General features: G+C 33.1%; 1 protein-coding gene across 1 annotated transcript in view; it reads right to left on the bottom strand.

Annotated features, from left to right (window-relative positions):
* Positions 1 to 21207, bottom strand: part of SNX6 (sorting nexin 6) — a 61330-nt gene that overhangs the window by 6129 nt on the left and 33994 nt on the right. Inside the window, exons 10-14 of the mRNA XM_006913483.3 lie at positions 19050 to 19145; positions 16782 to 16887; positions 10826 to 10901; positions 9146 to 9185; positions 4385 to 4471 (exon numbers count right to left, since the gene is read on the bottom strand). Coding sequence (XP_006913545.2) covers positions 4385 to 4471; positions 9146 to 9185; positions 10826 to 10901; positions 16782 to 16887; positions 19050 to 19145 — 405 coding nt within the window. The remainder of the gene's footprint in view (positions 1 to 4384; positions 4472 to 9145; positions 9186 to 10825; positions 10902 to 16781; positions 16888 to 19049; positions 19146 to 21207) is intronic.

Below are 21207 nucleotides of genomic sequence, written 5' to 3'. Positions count from 1 at the left end.
CTATTCTGAACTTTTCATTAAAATGTGGAATCATATAATATGTGGCCTTTTGTGTATGGCTTTTTCACTTAGCATAAAGTTTCAAGTTACTCCATGTTATAGCATGAATTAGTACTTCTTTCCTTTTCACTGCTAAATAATATTTCATTGTATGAACATATTACATTGATTTATCCATTCATCAGTTGATAAAACATTTGGTTTGTTTCCACTATTTGCCTATTACAAATAAAGCTGTTATGAACATTTGTGTAAAGTCTTTGTGTGGACATTTTCAGTTCATTTCTCTTTTATATCTCATTACGTAGGAGTGGAATTACTGGGTCAACTGGTAACTCTAAATAGAACTAACCTATTGTGAAATTGCCAGACTGTTTTTCCAAAGTGGCTGCACTGACCGTATTGAGTGTTCCAATTTCTCCACATCCTTGTCAAGACTTAGCCTTCTTTTTGATTAAAGCTACCTAGTGGGTGTGAAGTGAAACCTGTCATTTTGATTTACATTTCCCTAATGGCTAATAATATTGAACATTTTTTTTCATGTATTCATTAGCCACTTGTATATCTTCTTTGGAGAAACATTTATTCAAGTATTTTGCTCATTTTTCAATTGGGCTATATTTCTTTTTATTGAGTTCTAACAGTTCTTTGTATATTCCAGATGCCAGTTGCTTATAGGGACTTACATGACTTACAAATATTTTCTCCTACTCTGTGGGTTTTTTCCCTTTTCCTGATAGAGTCATTTCATACACAAAAGTTTTTAATTTTAATAAAGTCTAATTTATTTTTTGTTTGCTGTGCTTCTGCTGTCACATCTAAGAAACCAATGCCTGTCTCAAAGATTTGTTTTCTTTTAAAATTATGTTATCGGTTTAGCTCTTACATTTGTCTTTGATCTAATTTGAGTAAATTTTTATACAAGATGTGAGGAAGGGGGTCCAACTTTATTTTTCTCATGTAACTTTTCAGTTGTCCAAGTACTATTTGTTGAAAAGTCTATTCTCTTCCTCACTAAACTGTCAACTTGATAAAGAACACCTACAAAAAACCTACAGCTAACATCATGTTTAATGGTGAGAAACTAGAAGCTTTCCCACTAATATCAGGAACAGCACAAGGATGTCCCATTTCACCATTCTTTCTCAACATTGTACTGGAAATTCTAGCTACTGTAATAAGAAAAGGAAATAAGAAACATACAGATGAGGAAGGAAGAAATAAAACTGTGCACAAATGGCATGACTGTTCAGGTAGAATTTGACAGCAACAGCAAAAAACTTCCTGGAATTAATAGGTGAGTATAATAAGGTTGTAGGATAAAATATTAATACATAAAAGTCAATGGCTTTCTTACATACCAGCAATGAAAAATTGAATTTTGAAATTAAAAATGTAGTATTTATATTATTACCTCATAAAATGAAATAATTTAGGTATTAATCTCACAAAATATGTACAAAATCTATATGAGGATACTATGAAACTCTGAAAAAAAAATAGAACTAAATAAATGGAGAGAGTCCATGATCATGGATATTATAATATTTTAAAAACATAAAAATTAGTTCTTTCCAATCTGATCTATAGATTCAACATATTCCTGATCAAAATCCCAGCAAGTTATTTGTAGATTATCGATAAACTGATTCTAAAGTTTATGTGGAGAGGCAAGACAGAATAACCAAGACAATATTAAGGGAAAAGAATAAAGTTAGAGGACTGACACTACCTACTGTAAGCCTTACTATAAAGCTACAGTATTCTAGACAATGTGATACTGAATTAACAGAATAAAACAGAGCCCAAAACTAGACTCAAATGATCTTTGATAAAGGAGCAAAAGCAATACAATGGAAATAAGACAGTCTTTTCAACAAATGGTGCTGGGAAAACTGGACATTCACGTGCAAATAAATGAATTTATACACCAGCCTTACACTCTTTACAAAAATTTCCTTAACATGGATCATAGACCTAAGTGTATAATACAAAACTATGAAACACCAAGAATATAACATAAGAGAAAATCCCGATGACCTTGGGTTTGGCCATGACTTTCTAGAAACACCACCAAAGGTGAGATCTACGAAAGAAATAACTGATACACTGGACTTCATTAAAGTTAAAAATTCTCTGCTATGCAAAAGACATTGTCAAGAGGATGAGAAGGACAAGCCGTAGACCAAGAAAAAATATTTACAAAAGATATCTGATAAAAGATTGCTATCCAAAATATAAAAAGAACTCCTATGACTCAACAATAGGAAAATGAATAACCCAAAATAAATGGGCCAACGACCAATTTTTTAAATAGACACCTCACCAAAGAAGATATATAGATGGCAAATAAGCATATGAAAAGATGCTTCACATCATATGTCATCAGGGAAATGGAAACTAAAACAATGAGATACCACTACACACCTGTTAGAATGGCCAAAATCCACAATATTGAGAACACCAAATGCTGGTGAGGATGTGAAGCAACAAAAACTCTCATTCATTACTGGTGGGAATGCAAAATGGTACAGCCACTTTGGAGGACAGTTTGGCAGAACTAAACATACTCCTTTCCATATAATCCAGCAATTGCGCTCCTTGATATTTACTCAAAGGAGTTGCAAACTTATATCCACCCAAAAACCTGTACATGGATACTTATTTTTTTATTTCTTTTTCTTTTTTTTTTTTTTATGTACATGGATATTTATAGCAGCTTTATTCGCAAATGCCAAAACGTGGAAGACACCAAGATGTCCTTCAGTAGGTCAGAGTATAACCAGACAATGGAATATTACTCAGTGCTAAAAAGAAATGTTATCAAGCCACAAAAAGAAAAAGAGGAAACTTAAATGTATATTACTAAATGAAAAAAGCCAATCTGAAAAGGCCCAACTATATGACATTCTGGAAAAGGAAAAACTATGAAAATAATAATTTTAAAAAATCAATAGGCTTTAGGGGGAAGGAAGATGAACAGATGGAGCACAGAGGATTTTTAAGGCACTGAAACTATTCTGTATGATACTTCTTATAATGGTGGATACATGTCATGTGTTGAATGATACATATATTTGTTTAAACCTATAGAATGTACATTAAGAGTGAACTTTAGTGTAAACTATAGTCTATTTTTTTCCTTCTTTCACTCAGCAAAATTATTTTGAGACTCGTCCATGTTGTTGCATGTATGAGTAGTTCATTCCTTTTTATTACTGAGTAGCATTCCACTGTATGGCTGTACCACAATTTGTTTATCCACTCATTTGTTGATGGACATTTGGGTTGTTGCCAGTTTGGGCTATTACACATAAAGTTGCTGTGAACATCTGTGGGGACATATGCTTTCAAACACCGGAAACTAGAAGGATCGGATCATAGGATAGTCTATATTTAATTTTTAAAGAAACTGCAAAACTTTTCCAAAGTATTATATCATACTCCCACTGACAGTATATGAAAGTTGTAGTTGCTGTAATTTTTGTCAGATTTTTTTTCATTTTAGCCATTCTAATTAAGGTATTTAGTGATACTTCATTGTAATTTTAATTCTTACAATTAAATTTCAATTCTTTCAATTAAATTTCAATTCTTTCTTGTGGTTACTAAAAAATTTGAATTTACTTTTAAAGCCATGTTCTGTTCTAAAAAGTTATCTATTAACAACTACATATTATAATAAAATAATAAATCTAAAGTCTTCAAAAGTGAACATTTCATTTTATCCCAGCCCATTCAATGTAAATAGTTTATAAGACATAATCTCATTTAAATTGATAGGAATGGTATATTCGCAAGTACCTAAGTCCTCGAAGTTAAAAGGGTTATATACTTTGATAAGGAATGAAAGAATAGTGTTCAAAGCACCACTGATCAAATGGGAATTTTCTAATATCTCAATTTATAAATTAACAGATTTTTCAAAGGTTATTGTTAAACACTGTTTTGATTGGAAGTTTTAGTCTTACAGATTTCTAAAACGAAATTTGAATTGCCTTAAAATAAAACATATCCTTGTTTTATGGATCTCTCACCCTCAATAAAGGACTTATATAGACCATTTAGAAATTCTTCAGCTACACAACTATTATTTCGGGGTTTTGCTTTTGTTTTTGCTGGCACTTTACCTGAACAAATATACCAAATTTATTTTTTTAAAAAAGTTCCAGAGAATACTGTATCAGAAGTTTACAGAGGAAACTTTTATGTGGGTTCCCTGACCTACAATTTCTAAAAAGAAAAAAAAAAAACCTTCACACTTGAAAATATAATTTAAAATCAAGGGATAAATCATCTTTAATAATCTTAAGTCTAACAACCTTTAAAGAAATGTCTTTTTGTAAAACAGTCCATTTAAAAAAACAATGAACAATAAAGTTACCTTAGCAGCTTGAGATTCTCTTAAGTAATATTTTAAAAGGTCAGAAAGTTTGAGGTCCTCATCAGCAGACACTCGTGCTTCTATTTTCTGAAAAAGGGAAAAAAATGGGCATTTATTTAATTAGCACTTACATTCTATATTGTTTTCTTAACTACTGCAAAAAAATTAAAGTTAAAAATATCTTCTTTCTACTGTCCTGTTACTTTTCTTCATAACTCTGATGAGATAATATAGAATCAGTGAATTTAGGGAAAAATCTGTGTCTGACTCAATTGCTTGGCTGTAATATGTTTCAATGTTATCCTTCAGCTTCACTTACATATTCTCTCTTCATTTCAATGGCAATTGATACGTACACATGATTTTAAAACAATACAGGTTGGCAACGGTAAACTAAGTAATTCAAACCAATCCTCCTCCTGAGGACAACCAGAAAACAGTCAATATATTAACAAAATATGCTTGAAGACAACAAAGAATAATAAAACAGATGTAGTTAGTTTATGTTGGGATCGAATGGGAAGCAGCCATGCCAGACTAAAAAGATGAGAACTCTTCATTCACTCTGGAGAGACAAAGTTTGATAAAAATAGATATACTCTGTCAACCAAATACAATACGGGGACCTTGTCTGGATCCTGACTCAAACGAAGTTCACTGTAAAAAGTCATTTATGAGACAACTAGGAACATCTGTATACTGGGTATTTGATGACATTAAAGGGAATCACTGATAATCATTGGCTATGTACTAAAATTAATTTTCATCTTAAAAAAGAGAGATGTGCACAAAGGGGGGAAAACAGAATATGGACTTTTTGGAATAAAAGAACTTTAAGCAATATAGACAATGTTAATATTCAGGAAATCTGGGTGATGCATGTACATGAATTCTTTGTACTGTTTCTGCAACTTTTCTGTTTCTGCAAATTTTCTGTAAGTCTGAAATTACTGTCAAAATAAAAAGTTAAAATACAACCCTACACAACCACCAGAATGACTAAATAAGAAAAGATACCAACTATTACAAGCTTGTACAGCATGTGCAGCAACCCAATACTCGTATTCATGCTGGTGGGAATGTAAATTGGTACAATCACTTTGAGAAACAGTTTGGCAGTATCTATGAAAGTGTTTCACACAGATACTCTATGATCCACCAATTCCCCTCCTAGTTAGCTACACCCAAAAGAAAGGTACACTTATGTTCAACTGAAGTGATACAAGAATGGTCAAAGCAGTGCTATCCGCAAAGAGCTCCAAGCTAGAAACTACCTAAATGCCTACCACAGAACAGATAAATACATTTAGGTATATTCTTGTAATGGAATACTATACATCAATAAGAATGAAAGAAATATATCTACATGCAACAATATGGATTGATCGTATATATATAATATTGAGTAAATGAAACCAGATAGAAAAGAGTGCATATTACACAATGCATTTATGAAAACAGAACTAATCTATGCCATTAGAAGCCAGGATAGTGGTTACCCTTACAGGAGGTGGTGACTCAGAAGGTAGTTGAAGGGGGACAGGCAACTGGGTTGCTAGTAATATCCCCTTTCTTGATCTGGATGGTCATTACGTGGATGTGTTAAATTTGTAAAATTTCACTGAGATGTACACTTGTGATATGTGCTTTTTCCTCTATGTATAATATACTTCAACACAAAGTTAGAAAAACTTGAAGCTTCTTAAAAAATATTACTTTATGGAGAAATAAACTTATGGAATTTCTTAATCTAACATAAGAACATAGACACAAAGTATATTCAAAATTGACTTAGATAAATCGATTTAGATGGATTTAAATAACATGCTAGACTTTGGGTGCTTTTAAATATGGTTCCTCTCCTTACATTAAGAAAGTAGGGTATGTGCCTCTCCCCCTAAATCTGAGCTCTAAAACTGCCTGACTAATACAAAAGTGATGCTGTGCCAGTTTTCAGGCTCAGGACTTATAAAACTAGCAGCTTCCATTTCTCATTTTTGGGGATGCTCATTTTGGACCTAGCAACCATGTTGTGAGATAGCCTAAGCAGCTGCATAGAAAAAACACATGTAGGTGTTACAGTCAACAGCCCTAGCATAAGTCCCAGCTGACAGTCAGTATCAACCCCAGACATATGAGTGAAAAAACCTATAAATGATTCTAGCCCCTGAAGCACCTGGCTCAGGTGACCAAGGAGACTGTGCCACTGAGCCCCACAGGGCACCTACTATATAAAGCCACTCTATTAAGACCAGGAGACAGAGCAGCTCTACCTAATACATAGAAACAGACACGGGGGCAGCCAAAATGGGGAGACAAAGAAACATGTCCCAAATCAAAGAACAGAACAAAGCTTCAGAAAAGGAACTCAACAAAATGGAGACAAGCATTCTATCAGATGCAGAGTTCAAACACTGGTTATAAGGATGCTCAAAGATCTCAGTGAGAACTTCAATAAAGAGATAGGAAACATAAAGATGGAGGTGGAAAACATAAAGAACCAGTCAGGAAGGAAGGATAATTGAAATGAAGAATACATTAATCAACAGTAGATTACATGGAGCAGAGGATCAAATCAGCGATTTGGAAGATAAGGTAGCAGAAAACAATCAGAACAGCAAAAAGAAAAAAGAATCCAAAAAAATGAGGATAGTTTAAGAGGCCTTTGGGACAACATCAAGCGTACCAACATCGTAGGGGTACCAGAAAAATAAGACAGAAAGCGAGGAATCGAAAACCTGTTTGAAGAAATGATAGAATACTTTTCTGACCTGGTGAAGGAAATAGACAAGCCCTGGAAGCGCAGAGTCCCAAACAAGATGAACCCAAAGAGGCCCACACCAAGACACATCATAATTAAAATACCAAAGGTTAAAGACAAAGAGAGAATCTTAAAAACAGCAAGAGAAAAGCAGTTAGTTACCTACAAGGGAGCTCCCATAAGACTGTCAGCTGATTTCACAATAGAAACTTTGCAAGTCAGAAAGAGTGGTATGAAATATTCAAAGTGATAAAAAGTATGGACTTATAATCAAGAATACTCTACCCAGCAAAGCTATCATTTAGAATTGAAGGACAAATACAGAGCTTCCCAGACAAAAAAAAGCTGAAGGAGTTCATCACCACCAATCCAGTATTATAAGAAATGTTAAAGTGACTTCCTGAAGAAGAAAAAATATATAAAAATATCAATAATAAAATGGCAATAACTACATATCAACAATTACTTTAAATGTAAATGGATTAAATGCTCCAATCAAAAGACATAGGGTGGCTGGATAAGATCCTTACATATGCTGCCTACGAGAGACACTTCAGACTGAAAGACACACAGATTGAAAGTAAAGGGATGGAAAGATATTTCATGAAAATGGAAACAAATAAAAAAAAGTTGAAGTAGCAATACTTAGACCAGACAAAATACTTTAAAACAAGCCTATAACAAGAGACAAAGAAGGACCCAGTAGTTCCACTTCTGGGTAGTTATCTGAAGAAATCCAAAACGTGAACTTGAAAAGACATATGCAACCATAATTTTACTGCAGCATTATTTCCAATAGCCAAGATATGGAAGCTCCCTAAGTGTCCATCAATAAAGATGAATGGATAATGAAGAAGTGATATATATATGCAACAGAATAATATTCAGCCATTAAAAAGAATGAAATCTTTCCATCTGCAACAACATAGATGGACCTAGAAGGTATTATGCTAAGTGAAATGAGTCAGACAAATAAGGAAGACAGATACCATATGATTTCATTTGTATGTGGAATCTAAAAAACACAATGAATGGACAAACAAAAGAGAAAAACTCGCAGATACACAGAGATCATTTTGATGGTTGCCAGATGGGAGGGGAGTTGGAAGGAAGGGTGAAAAAAGAGAAGGCATTAAGAAGTACAAATTGGTAGTTACAAAATAGTCATGGGGTGTAAAGTGTAGCATAGGGAATATAGTCAATAATATTGTAATAACTATGTACAGTGTCATGGGTACTAGATATATCAGGGTGATCATTTCCTAAGTTATATAAATGTCTAATCACTATGTTGTACACTTGAAACTAATGTAATATTGCATGTCAACTGTAATTGAAAAATAAAAAATTATTAAAATAAAATAAAACCTATCACCTAAGAACAGCAAGTGATTCCTAGAATGTATTTTCAAAACTGACACAAATCCCATCCTGACATCTACTTCTGAAAGAACTAACACATAAGGCTATTTTGTTATATATCCCTATTCTTACGATGTAAATGCACTCAAAAAAACCTCTATCTTCCCATAAAATGCTCATTGGTACAAATATCAAAAGCAGAATAATGAGCTACATGGATCCTAGTATAACAACATTTATATATTTAAAGACTTTTCCTTTGTGAGAGAATATCTCTTTTTCTTTTGTCTCCACTACACATCACTCAACTGAAAAGGTATGTTGAAATCAGATTTCTACATGGACTAGACATCACCACTCTCAGTTAAGTACCATTAAAAATCTAATAAACATTTTTGCTATTCTATCAAGTGATAAAATTTTAAATACGATTATACCTAGGACTGATCCATGAATTTCCTGGAAAACAAAACAAAACAAAACAAAAACAAAACTCAAATTTTCAAATCTAAATCTGTTTCTTCATCCTTTTGAAGTATAACTCAACTTCCTCAATGTAGTTAAACAAAGCCACAAGTTATACACTACTTACTGTATACAGAGATTTAGATTACCAGACATTAATTAACAATACTTACTCTCGTTTTATCAAACAGTTCTGAAACTTTGAGAAAAAATCTGGAAGAGAAAAATATTTCATCAGAAGCTACTTTTAAATAATTTTCCATTTCAATTGTTCAGAGAATAAATAATGCCCCCAAAACTATATTAACACGTTCTTATTTAATTACAATAATATTTAATGGTCTTGTTTATTTCAGTTAGTTCAACAAAAATCTCTGTACTTCCACACATAACAGATTACTTGAAATCTGTTGTTACAGAAAATCTTCTCATATCAAGATAAGTCTAAGCCATACATTAAAACTCTAAAAATGTGTCTTTAGTAATATGCTACAAAATAAAACCTATACCTTCAAAATTATTACAAAAGTACAATCACATGCAAAGAGACAAAAGGCTGATTTAAAAGGAAAATACTGAAGTTTGAGCAGTTCTTGAAGATATCTGAAGTTATATATTGTAAATATTTTCAAATAGAGCTGCTTTGTTTTGGAAAATGACAAATGAATAACCAACTTCTATCTCAGAATTCACTATCACTTTTATCTGCCTCTCTCAAATGCTAACAACCAACTAAAAAATATCCCAATGTCAAGCTATTAAAGGGTATCTTATGAAATATGTAATTACAGATGACATAAATGGATTAGGATAATTACTACTGAAAGCTAGAACATAATTTTATAAACTTTGTTTTACTAAAAAGAACTTGCGTTGACAGGTTTATATAAGCTAACACATGGCAAGGTTGACATTTTTCTTATCAAAGACTTAAGAACTAACTCTTTGGGAAGATAGCATGCTAATTAGTGTAAGCTATAGCACCTTGCTTTGAAAAACTTGGATCTTACATGTCTACGGAGAAGATATACCAGTGAAACGTTCAAGGATGTGGTTTAGAGAAAGGCATAAACTATGAAAATAGCTTTCCCACTCAACATTTTTTAAAAAGTTTGAATTATTTTTCAATGAAGAGTGAGATTTAAACAATGTTATAGGAGCAACTATGATTAACTATCTTTAGATTAAAATTAAAGTAAAACACTAGCATAAAGTGAATTAAGGATAGCTGTGTAAGTGAACTTCTAGAGAGCATTTCTATACTAACATGCACAATACCTTCTCCATCTGACTGCCCTAACATTCATGAAATTATAAATAGGCAGCCGCTAAAAAGTGCAAACTGATAGCATCAACTTTTATTTTAAAAGTCAATTTGGTCTTCAATGAAATACACAAATATATATTCTAATTCCAAACAGCATTTTTAATTTATAATAAACTTTACTGCTAAAAAGTACAAACTGATAGCATCAACTTTTATTTTAAGTCAATTTGGTCTTCAATGAAATACACACATATATATTCTAATTCCAAACAGCATTTTAAATTTATAATAAACTTTACCAAAACCTAAGAACATTTTGACACAAATTCTCTCTCTCTTGCACACACACACACACACACACACACACACACACAGAGCCCATTTTCATCAAATAAAACTTTGTAAAGGTTAAAAATGTATATATTATGGTCCATTTTTATTTCTCAAATTTAAAAAAATAAAAGAGAAAAGGAAGAGAAAAACTGACACTGACTTAAGTTTATAAAGAAGCTTTATATTATCAATGTATGTGTACCTAGGCTGTCAACAAAATTTTTATTTATATGTTTTTAATCAGAATCCTTACTTGCATATATCTGTAGAATCCTGAGTTCCTAAAGCATATAATGAAGAACCAATTCTATTGTAATCATCTGCGGCACCTATGGAAAAAGTTTTTAAATTTTAATATATTTATTCATTGATTCAAAAATACTTATTAAATACCTACCTGCCAAATAATGTGTATGTTATATGAGATACCCAAAGCTAGTGAAGGAAATGAGAAAAACTATAATATAGTATTATATTAGAAATAGGTGCAAACTACTTTGGGAGCAGGGGAAACAGTGAGATTCCACCTGAGTAGAGTCAGGAAAGGATCTATAGACACTACAGAATGTGTTTTAGCTTGTACGATCAGATCAGCAAATTTTTACCAGGCAACATGGAGGGGAGGACATTTTGGATAAAGAGGAGAGCATGGATAAAGATCAGGGAGGCATATAAGAGCATAGTATACTCAAGAGAACCTTCTGAGACTATGGCACTGGAAGGTATAGAGAGGGAGTAGATGTAGTTGAAGATGAAAAAAAAATTGGAAACATCTTAGGGAAAAAGTTTTTGTAAGCCATAATAAAGTTTAGATTTGATCTTGTAGCAATGAGTGTTTTAAAAATTTTTAAATAGTGGTGAAATCAATCTGATAAAAGATTTTAGATTAAAAAAAAATACTGCTTCTTGGAGTAAAGACTAGAAGTGGAGAGACATAGAAGGCAGAGTAACCAACTAGGAATGTTGCATCAGATACTGAAGGCAAGGATCAAGATAGTGGGAACAGGAAGAGCAGAGAGGAACTAACAAAGCTAAAAGATTTTTAGAAAATGTCATAGGAAAAAAAAAATGAAAATGTAATAGATAGGATTTACAAACAGCAGACCTAAGGTAGGAGGGGGAAATCATGGAGCTTGGGAAGCTAGATGAACAATGGCACAATTACACTTGGGTACTAGGAATCAAAGTATTCAACTTCAGCACAATATTCTTCCTAGGGCTTGCCCCACAGAACAATGTACTTGTTGAGAAAAATTATAATAGATGCTTTTATTTGGTTCCAAGAAAGGATAGTATAATGAAAAGGTCAAGAGTATGGATATAGAACCATGGGACTAAGACCCAATCTCAGCTTCCCAATTCTCCAGCTATATGACCTTGGGCATATTACTTAAATTATCTATGCCTCAGTTTCCTTATCTGGAAATGATGATAATAATGGTACTCACCTCATATTATTATTTGAAGAATTAAAAGTTAATAAATGTTACTATATACCTGGCACATAGTAAATACAGTACTACATAAATTTTTACCATTATTAATGAAATCCAAGACATGTCTATTTTGTATGAAAATTTCCACTTATAATAGTAGTATTTTTACAAGGCTTTAATATGTGTTTATTCCTTAATGAAACAGTAACCCCTACATTATACTTCCTTATGTTGTACAAAATTACATTCAACTAATAAGACTGAAATTCATCTTTTATAAAGAAACTTTGAATACAAACTCCAAACTCTAAAACTGGTAACTTCTATATGTGAGATTCTTCACTATTATTTTAGCCTAAAAGTTTAAGTTAAAAAAGAAACTTAAAAATCACTTTAAAGGTTGGTTTTTCAAGGTAGGTCTCAAAATTGATTTTTGTGTTTAATACCAAATACATTAGTATTTATGTTTAAACTAACCCTGAAATTATTTTTCAGAACAAGAAGTTCCTGGATTCTAATAATACCTGGCTCTGAGAATACTATCTTTAGCTACTATGTCATTATATGATCACAAAAAATAAAGCAAACTGCCCTGTGTTGAAAAGCTTAATTTTTCATAGTCCAGGCTAAGTTCATTATGAAAAAAGTTTTTACTTTATAATTTTGTAAAATAATTTCACTATCATCTCTCTTAACCATCTCATTTGGCTAAAAAGATTAAAATCACTAATATTTTCCTTAGTTTTCTTAACAGATGATTATCTTTGTAGTTCTTCATGTTTCCATAGCATTAATATGCACCCCTACCACAGGACTAATTACAATATATTGTAAGCTTTTGTTTTTCATGTTTATCTTGCCTGCAAAATTATTAACTACATAAGGGCAAAGACTAAATTTTTCATCTTGAAATCATCAATGGCTAATATGATGGCTGGCACATAATAGATGCTGTATGTCAATGTTTATGAAATAAATAATTCTTTAAGAAATTAAAATAGCAGAATCCCATTTTAAATCATTAAATCTAAACTAAAGGGTATTCCTAATTATTACAATCAACACTAGTATGTATTAATTCATGTTTACACAGTTTTTCTGTTTTGGGGGCCCTGGTCCAGAAGTGTGGGGTTTCCCAGGAAGGTAAACAGGGCACAGCTGGAGCCCACAGTGTACATTATGTGACTTTGGGTGTGTTAGGAAAGTAAATGCAGAACCTGCTGGAGAGGCAGGGAGAGGATGGGCTAGGACAAAGTTTTTCTTAATAGAAAAGTAAAGTATGACATATTTTATCCTTAATGTCACTTTATAAACAAGAAAATCAGCACAAGACCAATTATGTGATTTGTCCAAGGCTCTGAAGCAAATTAGTAAAGAATCTAGGAAGAAATTCAACTTTCACACACTTTTACTTTATAGTTCTTAATTACTGAACAAGCAAGTATAAAACACTACTTCATTATAAGAAATCTGCAAATCACAAAGATATAAGAAAATAAAATACAAAAATAACTCTTAACCCTCCAGAAGAATGATATAAGAATAGAAGTTACCAAGCCGAAGACTTTATTTCCTCCTTTCTATTACAGCATGTAACAATATTCCAAAATGGAGAGTCACAGTTCTAGGTACCTACTGACTGGTCTCTATATCAGAGGTTCTCAAACTTCTTGGTCTTAGGAATCCTTTCCATTCTTAGAAATACTAAGGACCCTAAAGAGTTTCTGTTTATGTGAGTTATATTTATCAATATGTACTGTATTTTTTTAAGTAAAAAAAATTTACTTAGTATTTCATTTTAAAGTAACATTAAAACCGTTGCATGTTAATATAAATAACATTTTGAATGAAAAATAACTATATATATTTTAAATTAATGAGCAGAGTGACACTGTTACATTTTTGTGAATCTCTTTTGTGTCTGGCTTAATAGAAGACAGCTGGATTCTCTTATCTGCTTCTGCATTCAATCTACTGTGATAAATTGCTTTTCTTCAAGTATGTGGAGAAAATCCAGGCTCAAACAGATATACATAGCTGGAAAAGCAAGAAGTCTTTTACTAGTATTTCCAGATAATTGTGGATATTATTCTTTGATACCACACCAAAATTCAACAAGTAGTAGTTTCTTTAAGGGTTAGTACAATGGGGAATCTAAAATCCTGTCAATAAACTTTCTGTAATTTATTCCATTAAATTCCATTGGTATAAGTGATAATTATCCCAAGAATATAAAGTTAACATCTGAAAAGTCAACCAATGCAATTAACTGTATTAACTGACTAAGAAAGAACAACTATATGACTATCTCAGTAGTTGCAAAAAGAGCAAAATCCAACATTCATTCCTGACTTGAAAAACCCTCTCAAAAAAAAAGGAATTTAAAAGAATTTTCTCAACCTAATAAAAGGTATCTAGGAAAAACCTACACCTAGCATCATAATGAATGATTTAGGACCATACGCTTTTCCCATAAGGTAAAAGAACAAGGCAAAGACACCTTACCACTTCTATCGGCATTGTAGTGGAGGAGAGAGCTACAGTACACTGGCACAAGGAAAACAAATAAATGGCATCCAAATTGGAAAGGAATAGGTATAATTGTTTTTAATAGCAGATGATCATTTATGCAGAAAATCCTAAGGAATCTACAGAATAGTTACTAGAACTAGTGAGTTTATTTAGTGAGGTTCTAAGATATAAGATCAATATTGAAAATACACTGTATTACTTTCTATACATTAGCAAAGAACTGGAAATTAAAATGTAAAAAACACATAATTTACAATAGCATCAAAAATAATTAGGAATCAATCTAACCAAGCGTGTGGAAGATTTGTACAATGGAAACTATAAAACAATGTTGAGAGAATTTAAAGAACTAATTAAATGGAATGTATACCATATTCATGTATTAGAAGATCAATTTAAAATGTCAGTCTTCCCCAAATTGATCTATAGATTCTACAATCCGCATGAAAGCATAAAGAACCTAGAGGAGCCAAAACAACTTTGATAAAAAATAAAGTTGGAGGACTTACACAAGAGAAGATGTTCAACATTGTTAGTCATTACAAAAATGTAAATAAAAACCACCTCGAGATACCACTACTGATATATCAGAATGGATAAAATTAAAGACTGATTATCCTTGCTGACAAGGATGAACAAGGATGAAGAGCAACTCTCATGTACAACTGGTAGGAATGTAAAATAGTACAATCATTTTGGAAAAAAGTCTGGCAATTTTTTAAAAAGTTAATTATACACTTACCACATGACCCAGCCATTCTACTTCTAGGTATTACTCAAAGAAATAAAAGCATGTCTATACAAAGACTGACATATAGATGGCTCATGTCAGCTTTATTCATAATAGCCGAAAGCTAGCACCAACACAAATATCCAACAGCTGAATGGATAAACAACTGTGGTATATCCATAAAATGGAATACCACTCAGCAATGAAAAGGAATGAACTATTGATACATACAACATGGATGAATTTCAAAATAATTTTGTTGAATTTCAAAGCCAGACAATAAAGTGTGCATACTGTGTGATTCTAGTTATATAAAATTCTAGAAAATGCAAACTAACCTACAGAAACAGAATGATCAGCGGCTGCTTGGGGACAGGGGTGGGAGGGAAGGATTACGACGGGCTACAGAGAAAACTTTTGGTAGTGATGGATAGATGGTGATAGATGATAAATGGCATTCATTTAACTGTAGTGACAGTTTCACACATGTCAAAACATCAAATTGTATACTCTGAACACTGCATCTTATATGTCAAATACATCTCAATAAAGCTGTTTAAAAAAACCCTTTAGTCTATCTTGCACTTTGAATGGATCTTTTACATACATGACTTTGTAACATCATGCACTTGGATCATTTAGAAAATACTGGGTCAATGAATTATGCAAATCTTGACACACTTATGAAATGTTAACATATTTCAGTATACAATATTAAAGATATCACATTCACTAACATTATCATCAATCCCCTCAATTATTGGGAAGCAAGCTCATGGTGATAGAGACAAGTTTTTAAAAATTCTTACTGGTAGAAAGCTTGATTTTCATCATTGTTAACAAATACTGTGAGTTGTTTTCCTTGAAGTAACAGGCTCACTTAGTTCATTTTTAAGATAATGTCTACCAAATACTTAAGTCTGAATAATCATAATTTGTCAGCTGTTCTTTCAAGTAAAAATGGTATTTTATGAAGAAAGCAGCTAGTTCAGCAACACAATTACTAAAATGCTTTTCTAGAGAAAACTGTCATACCTCAGTGTACAAAGTGCTTTATGCATACCTTCTTCATATTTCATCAGTCAGCATATAAAAAAGTATACTCAGGGGAGAGCAATAATTTTTACTCCTTCATCAAGGACATTCTTAATTGAGCACTTTTAACTGCAAATGCACTAAGGGAAAAGAATACAGTGACTATTAGTACAGTTTGGTGCCACTGTCTTGATTTGTGCTAAGGCACCATAAATTTTATCTGCCACAGCTTCTGTATCATCAGTATAAATGTTAACATGGTGAAAAAGGCAAAAAGTATCATAGTATTATTATGAAAAATCATTTTGACCTCACAGACTTGCTAAAAAGGGCCTTACAGTCAAGGCTTCATAGACCACGGTTTAAGAAACACTCCTCTATATCAAGGCTTTTACAAACTGTAAGTAACATAATAACTTTGTATGTAATTATTCCATTAAAAAAATATAAGCTTTAGCCACAGAGAAAAACCTTACTTTTGTGGGATCTTGTCATCCTATCAGATTTAGCAGATGCATCCTTAACTCGGTTATGATATTCTAAAAGGAATGTTCGTTCATGCTCAAAGAAATCATCTACATCCTATAGGATCAAAAGAAAATACGAACTTTTTTCACTTATTTGCTTTAGTGTAACATGTAAACCACTTTGTTATTATAATCGTAAAAGATAATCAGTAAAACAGCACTGCTACCAATTATCAGATGTTATACTGATTTCGCCAAGTTCAAACTTTAATAGACATGCATTTCTATCTATCAAGGAATTTTCTATGGTTTTGTAGCTCCCCATATTGTTCATGTTCACGTTATACTCTTAAAATGTGTTCTTATTTGTATTCTGCCTCTGGACTCCAATGAATACATTACTGCCAGTGGGAGTGACCAATTGCTTTTGAGAAAAAAATTCTGATAGACAAGTAAAAGTTTATTTCTTTTGGTCTATTAAGTATACAAGTATACAATGGGCCATTCCTGAAGGCTGCCGGGCCTTAGTCATTAGAGCTGTCACTGACTACTGTGGAGAACCTGGCCAAACTAGCAATCTGGGAGCAATTACCACATTCACCACTGTCTTCAATCTTTTTTGTAACAATGCTAGATAAATATTAAAAATAAAATATAGTACTTTTCTCTCTTCCAAAATACAGATCGTTTATTGAAAGAGCACTAGCTGAAATGATGTAATTCAAGACTGACATCAACAGAACACAAGCAGCAAAAGTTAGTACTGACAAAATGTCATTTGAAATCTGTAATTCACATGCACATTTCCTTAACTGTAAAAATGGGGATAACACTGTAACTTGCAGGGTTGTAGTAAAGATTAAATAAGAAAATGTGGGCTACCAAACATCACACTGTATATGTTCAAAAACTGTTATGACTTTACTAATAAAATTATTGATAAGCATAAACAATATAGTGGTTTATACTAAATGCTAAGAAAAACATTCAGCATTAGTCCATAAGTAGCATTAAAATAGACATAAGCTGAGTCTTTATTAGAAAGTAGCAAAAGCACATGCATAGTCAGCATATCAACTGACCTGTCTCTGAAAAATCAAACTATAAATCAAATAAATAGTAATTCACACCTAAGTTTTATTGTAGATGTATCTATAAATACAGGTAATGATGACAAAGCATTATATATCTTTCTTAGTATCTGCTTGATAATGTAAGATTTTCCTCTTATACTTTAATAAGTCTTCAGATAAATCAATTCTTGTGCTATTTTCAGAACATCATTAAGAAAAATTTAGGTGTTATTTAGGTAAATAATTAGCTTTTTAAGTATTTTCACATGTATTATCTCATCCAGTCTTTCCAACAATCCTGTGAGCCAGACAGTATTATTAATGACATTTTATTTTATTTATTTTTTAGGCGAGGAAACCCTTGGTGGACTTCACAGATTGCAAGGACCTTGTCAGCTTACAATCCCTTATTTTTTTTTTATTTATTTTTTTATGCCTATAGCCCCCGGTCTTCCTAGGTGGTCTCCCACCAGGCCCGACCCTGCTTAGCTTCCGAGATCAGATGAGATTGGGCTTGTTCAGGGTGGCATGGCCGTAGACTATTAATGACATTTTAAAAATGGGAACACTGAGATTCAGAGAAAGAGACTTTTCTCAAGCTACTATGAGATAAGAACAAAACCTCAACTAAGGTCTTTTAACTCCTAATCTGAATCCAGGTCTGACTCCAACATTTGTGAGGCCAAGGCCAAGTGTACAAATAGAAGCAGTCACTCTGTGTCCCATCTTGCAGCTGTGCAGGGTACCCAGAGGGACCTCAAGTGCATGTAGCTGGACATTCCAACTTACACAGTGATCTCCTCTGTGCCTCTCCTCTACTCACTCCCTGACCACCCTTGGAGTACACACACCAGTGGCACAGTCTACCCATTGGAGGATGAACTCAGGGAAAAAGCCCACACAGGACCTGGAAGAAGGCTTGGGGTTTGGCCAAGGAAATACAGATTCTAGATAACTGGTCTGGTTTGGAGGGAAAGGGCTTGGGCTCCAGGTGGGCAAATCCCCTTGGACCTACAGACCTCTCACCCTTTGAAGAAGAGTGAACCCAAGGCAAGGGCCCATTTTCTCAGGCTGAAGGATTCTACTGTCTAAACTTCTCTTTTACTCCAATATAATTTTCTGCACATCTGAAATCTCAATCCAACTCCCTCTTAAAAGGAGTAAATTCTCAAACTAATAGTCCTGTTAATCAATAAAATCTTACCTTTACTCCTGAAACAATTACTCCATCTGCTGATTTAACCATGTTTTTAAAGAAATCTTCAAGTTTCTCTTTTTTATTTTTTCCTCGCACACTCAACTGAAAGGTAAATAAAAGTTAGCATTTTTTTAGACTGCAAATAGAATGTAATGTCTCCTTTATTCTGACATCAAAATGACAATCACAAGAGAATCCCAGTTTTTTTTTAAAATTTATTATTATTATTTATGCCTACAGCCCCTGGTCTTCCTAGGTGGTCTCCCATCCAAGTACCAACCAGGCCCGACCCTGCTTAGCTTCCGAGATCAGACTTGTTCAGGGTGGCATGGCCGGAGACCATGGACTGTGGCTCCCCTGGGGCGCGAAACCAGGACCTTCTGAGTGTAAAGCAGATGTGCTAACCGCTACACTATGGAACCACATTCACAGTTTTTAAATTTAATAAAGTAGCAATTTCATCATGTATATTAGTGATTTCCAAACTTGACGGCATTAAAGAGAAGTCTGGCCTCACCCCAAAGATTCAGATTCAGTTATCTACAATAAGGCTGAGATGTTATAAGTGTATTTGATACTTCTGTTGCAAGTAGCCCTCTCATCATACTCTGTCAAGCACTACCAAACAATATAAATATAACTAAAAATTTACTTCAGGAGTTCCTTTAAATTTACTGGTATACAATATATAATCATATGATTCTGTAAAAGCTCTGAAAATATATTCTGCAAATTCTTCATTCTGAACTCATCCGAACATCATCTCCTGTCCTATTTTTGGAAGTCAGCAACTTCTAGTGCAAGGGATATAAAAGATGACTTTGAGTGGCATGAACAGTTATCCGAAGACAACACTGTGAAGCAACTAAGTCTGACTTTACCACCGACTGCATTAGGGTATCCTATAGAGGAACATTCCATTTAATTTCTTTATCTATGGGTATGGCTTCAATGCTCACTTTTATGTAAATGACTCACAAATCTCTATCATTACCTCTAAGCTCTTTCCTGAATCTTAGATCAATTGCCTGTATCATATCCTTACATAGAGATTCTGCTTACCTTATACTAGGTACTTACTAGATTACAGTATTCACTATAATCTAAACTCTAAAATTTTCCTCTTCCTGGTTCCCTTTAAATGGTCCCTCCATCTAACCAGTCTCTCACACTCCCATACATTCCCTAAAATCCTATACTTCTCATTAAAAATCTTGAAATAACCTGCAACTTCTTTCTCTCACAGCTCAAATTCTACCAGCAAATGTCTGAAATCTGTCTCCTTACATTCCCACTCTCCGAGTAAAAGTGCTCATTCTCTTTTGCTTAGACTCCACCATTGGACTTTATAGTTAACATCCCTCATCCCGATCTGATCCATTCCGCTGCTTAGGATAACTCTCCAAAATCAAATTTTAAGAATCTCTTCCTTACTCAATAACTTTACAGAGTTTCACAATTCAGGGAATGAAAGCCAATCGCCTTAGCATGGTATTCAAGTATTTAAATAATCTGGTTCAACTTACCTTTCCACCTACCACCCTACCCTTACAGAACCTTATGTTCCAAATAGTTCTCAAGCAGCTTTGAACTTCTGAGTTCCCCTGTATCTGAAATGTTACCTCGTCTCCCACCAGAAATGCTATTCAGTTTTAAACATCCAAATTAAGTCATCACTTCACGTAACTCTTCTAAGTTAGGATTCACTGCTCCATCTTTAGACCTCCCAACATATACTGTTTTTTTTTTTTACTGGATTTTAAAAAATACTAATTCATTAATTTACTTAACAAACACATACTTATTACAGTCATGCACTGTGCTACGTGTTAAGAATAAATACAGAGATGACTAAGAGGGGGTTCCTGCTCTTCAAGTAACTTATGGTACAGAGAAGAATACAGAGAAGTATATAACTAGGTACAGTGAGGAGCATAATCTTAGAGGTATCCACAAGTCACTAGGGGAGCACCCAAGGAAATTAACACAGACTTAGGGGATGAGAAAGAGCAGACTGATTAAAGGTTGAATGACCACTTAGGGGCAGATTTGATAACCCAGCCAAAGATGATGAAAGTCAAAACTAATCTTTAGCTCTGGTGGTGGAAGAAAGTAAACACATTCCTAATATCTTAATATAGTAAGAAGGTAAAACAGACAGGAT

Source organism: Pteropus alecto, unplaced genomic scaffold, assembly GCF_000325575.1.
Source record: "Pteropus alecto unplaced genomic scaffold, ASM32557v1 scaffold104, whole genome shotgun sequence".
Classification (NCBI taxonomy): Eukaryota; Metazoa; Chordata; class Mammalia; order Chiroptera; family Pteropodidae; genus Pteropus; species Pteropus alecto.
The sequence above is the reverse complement of the archived record's forward strand: the minus strand, read 5'-3'. Positions and strand labels throughout refer to the sequence as shown.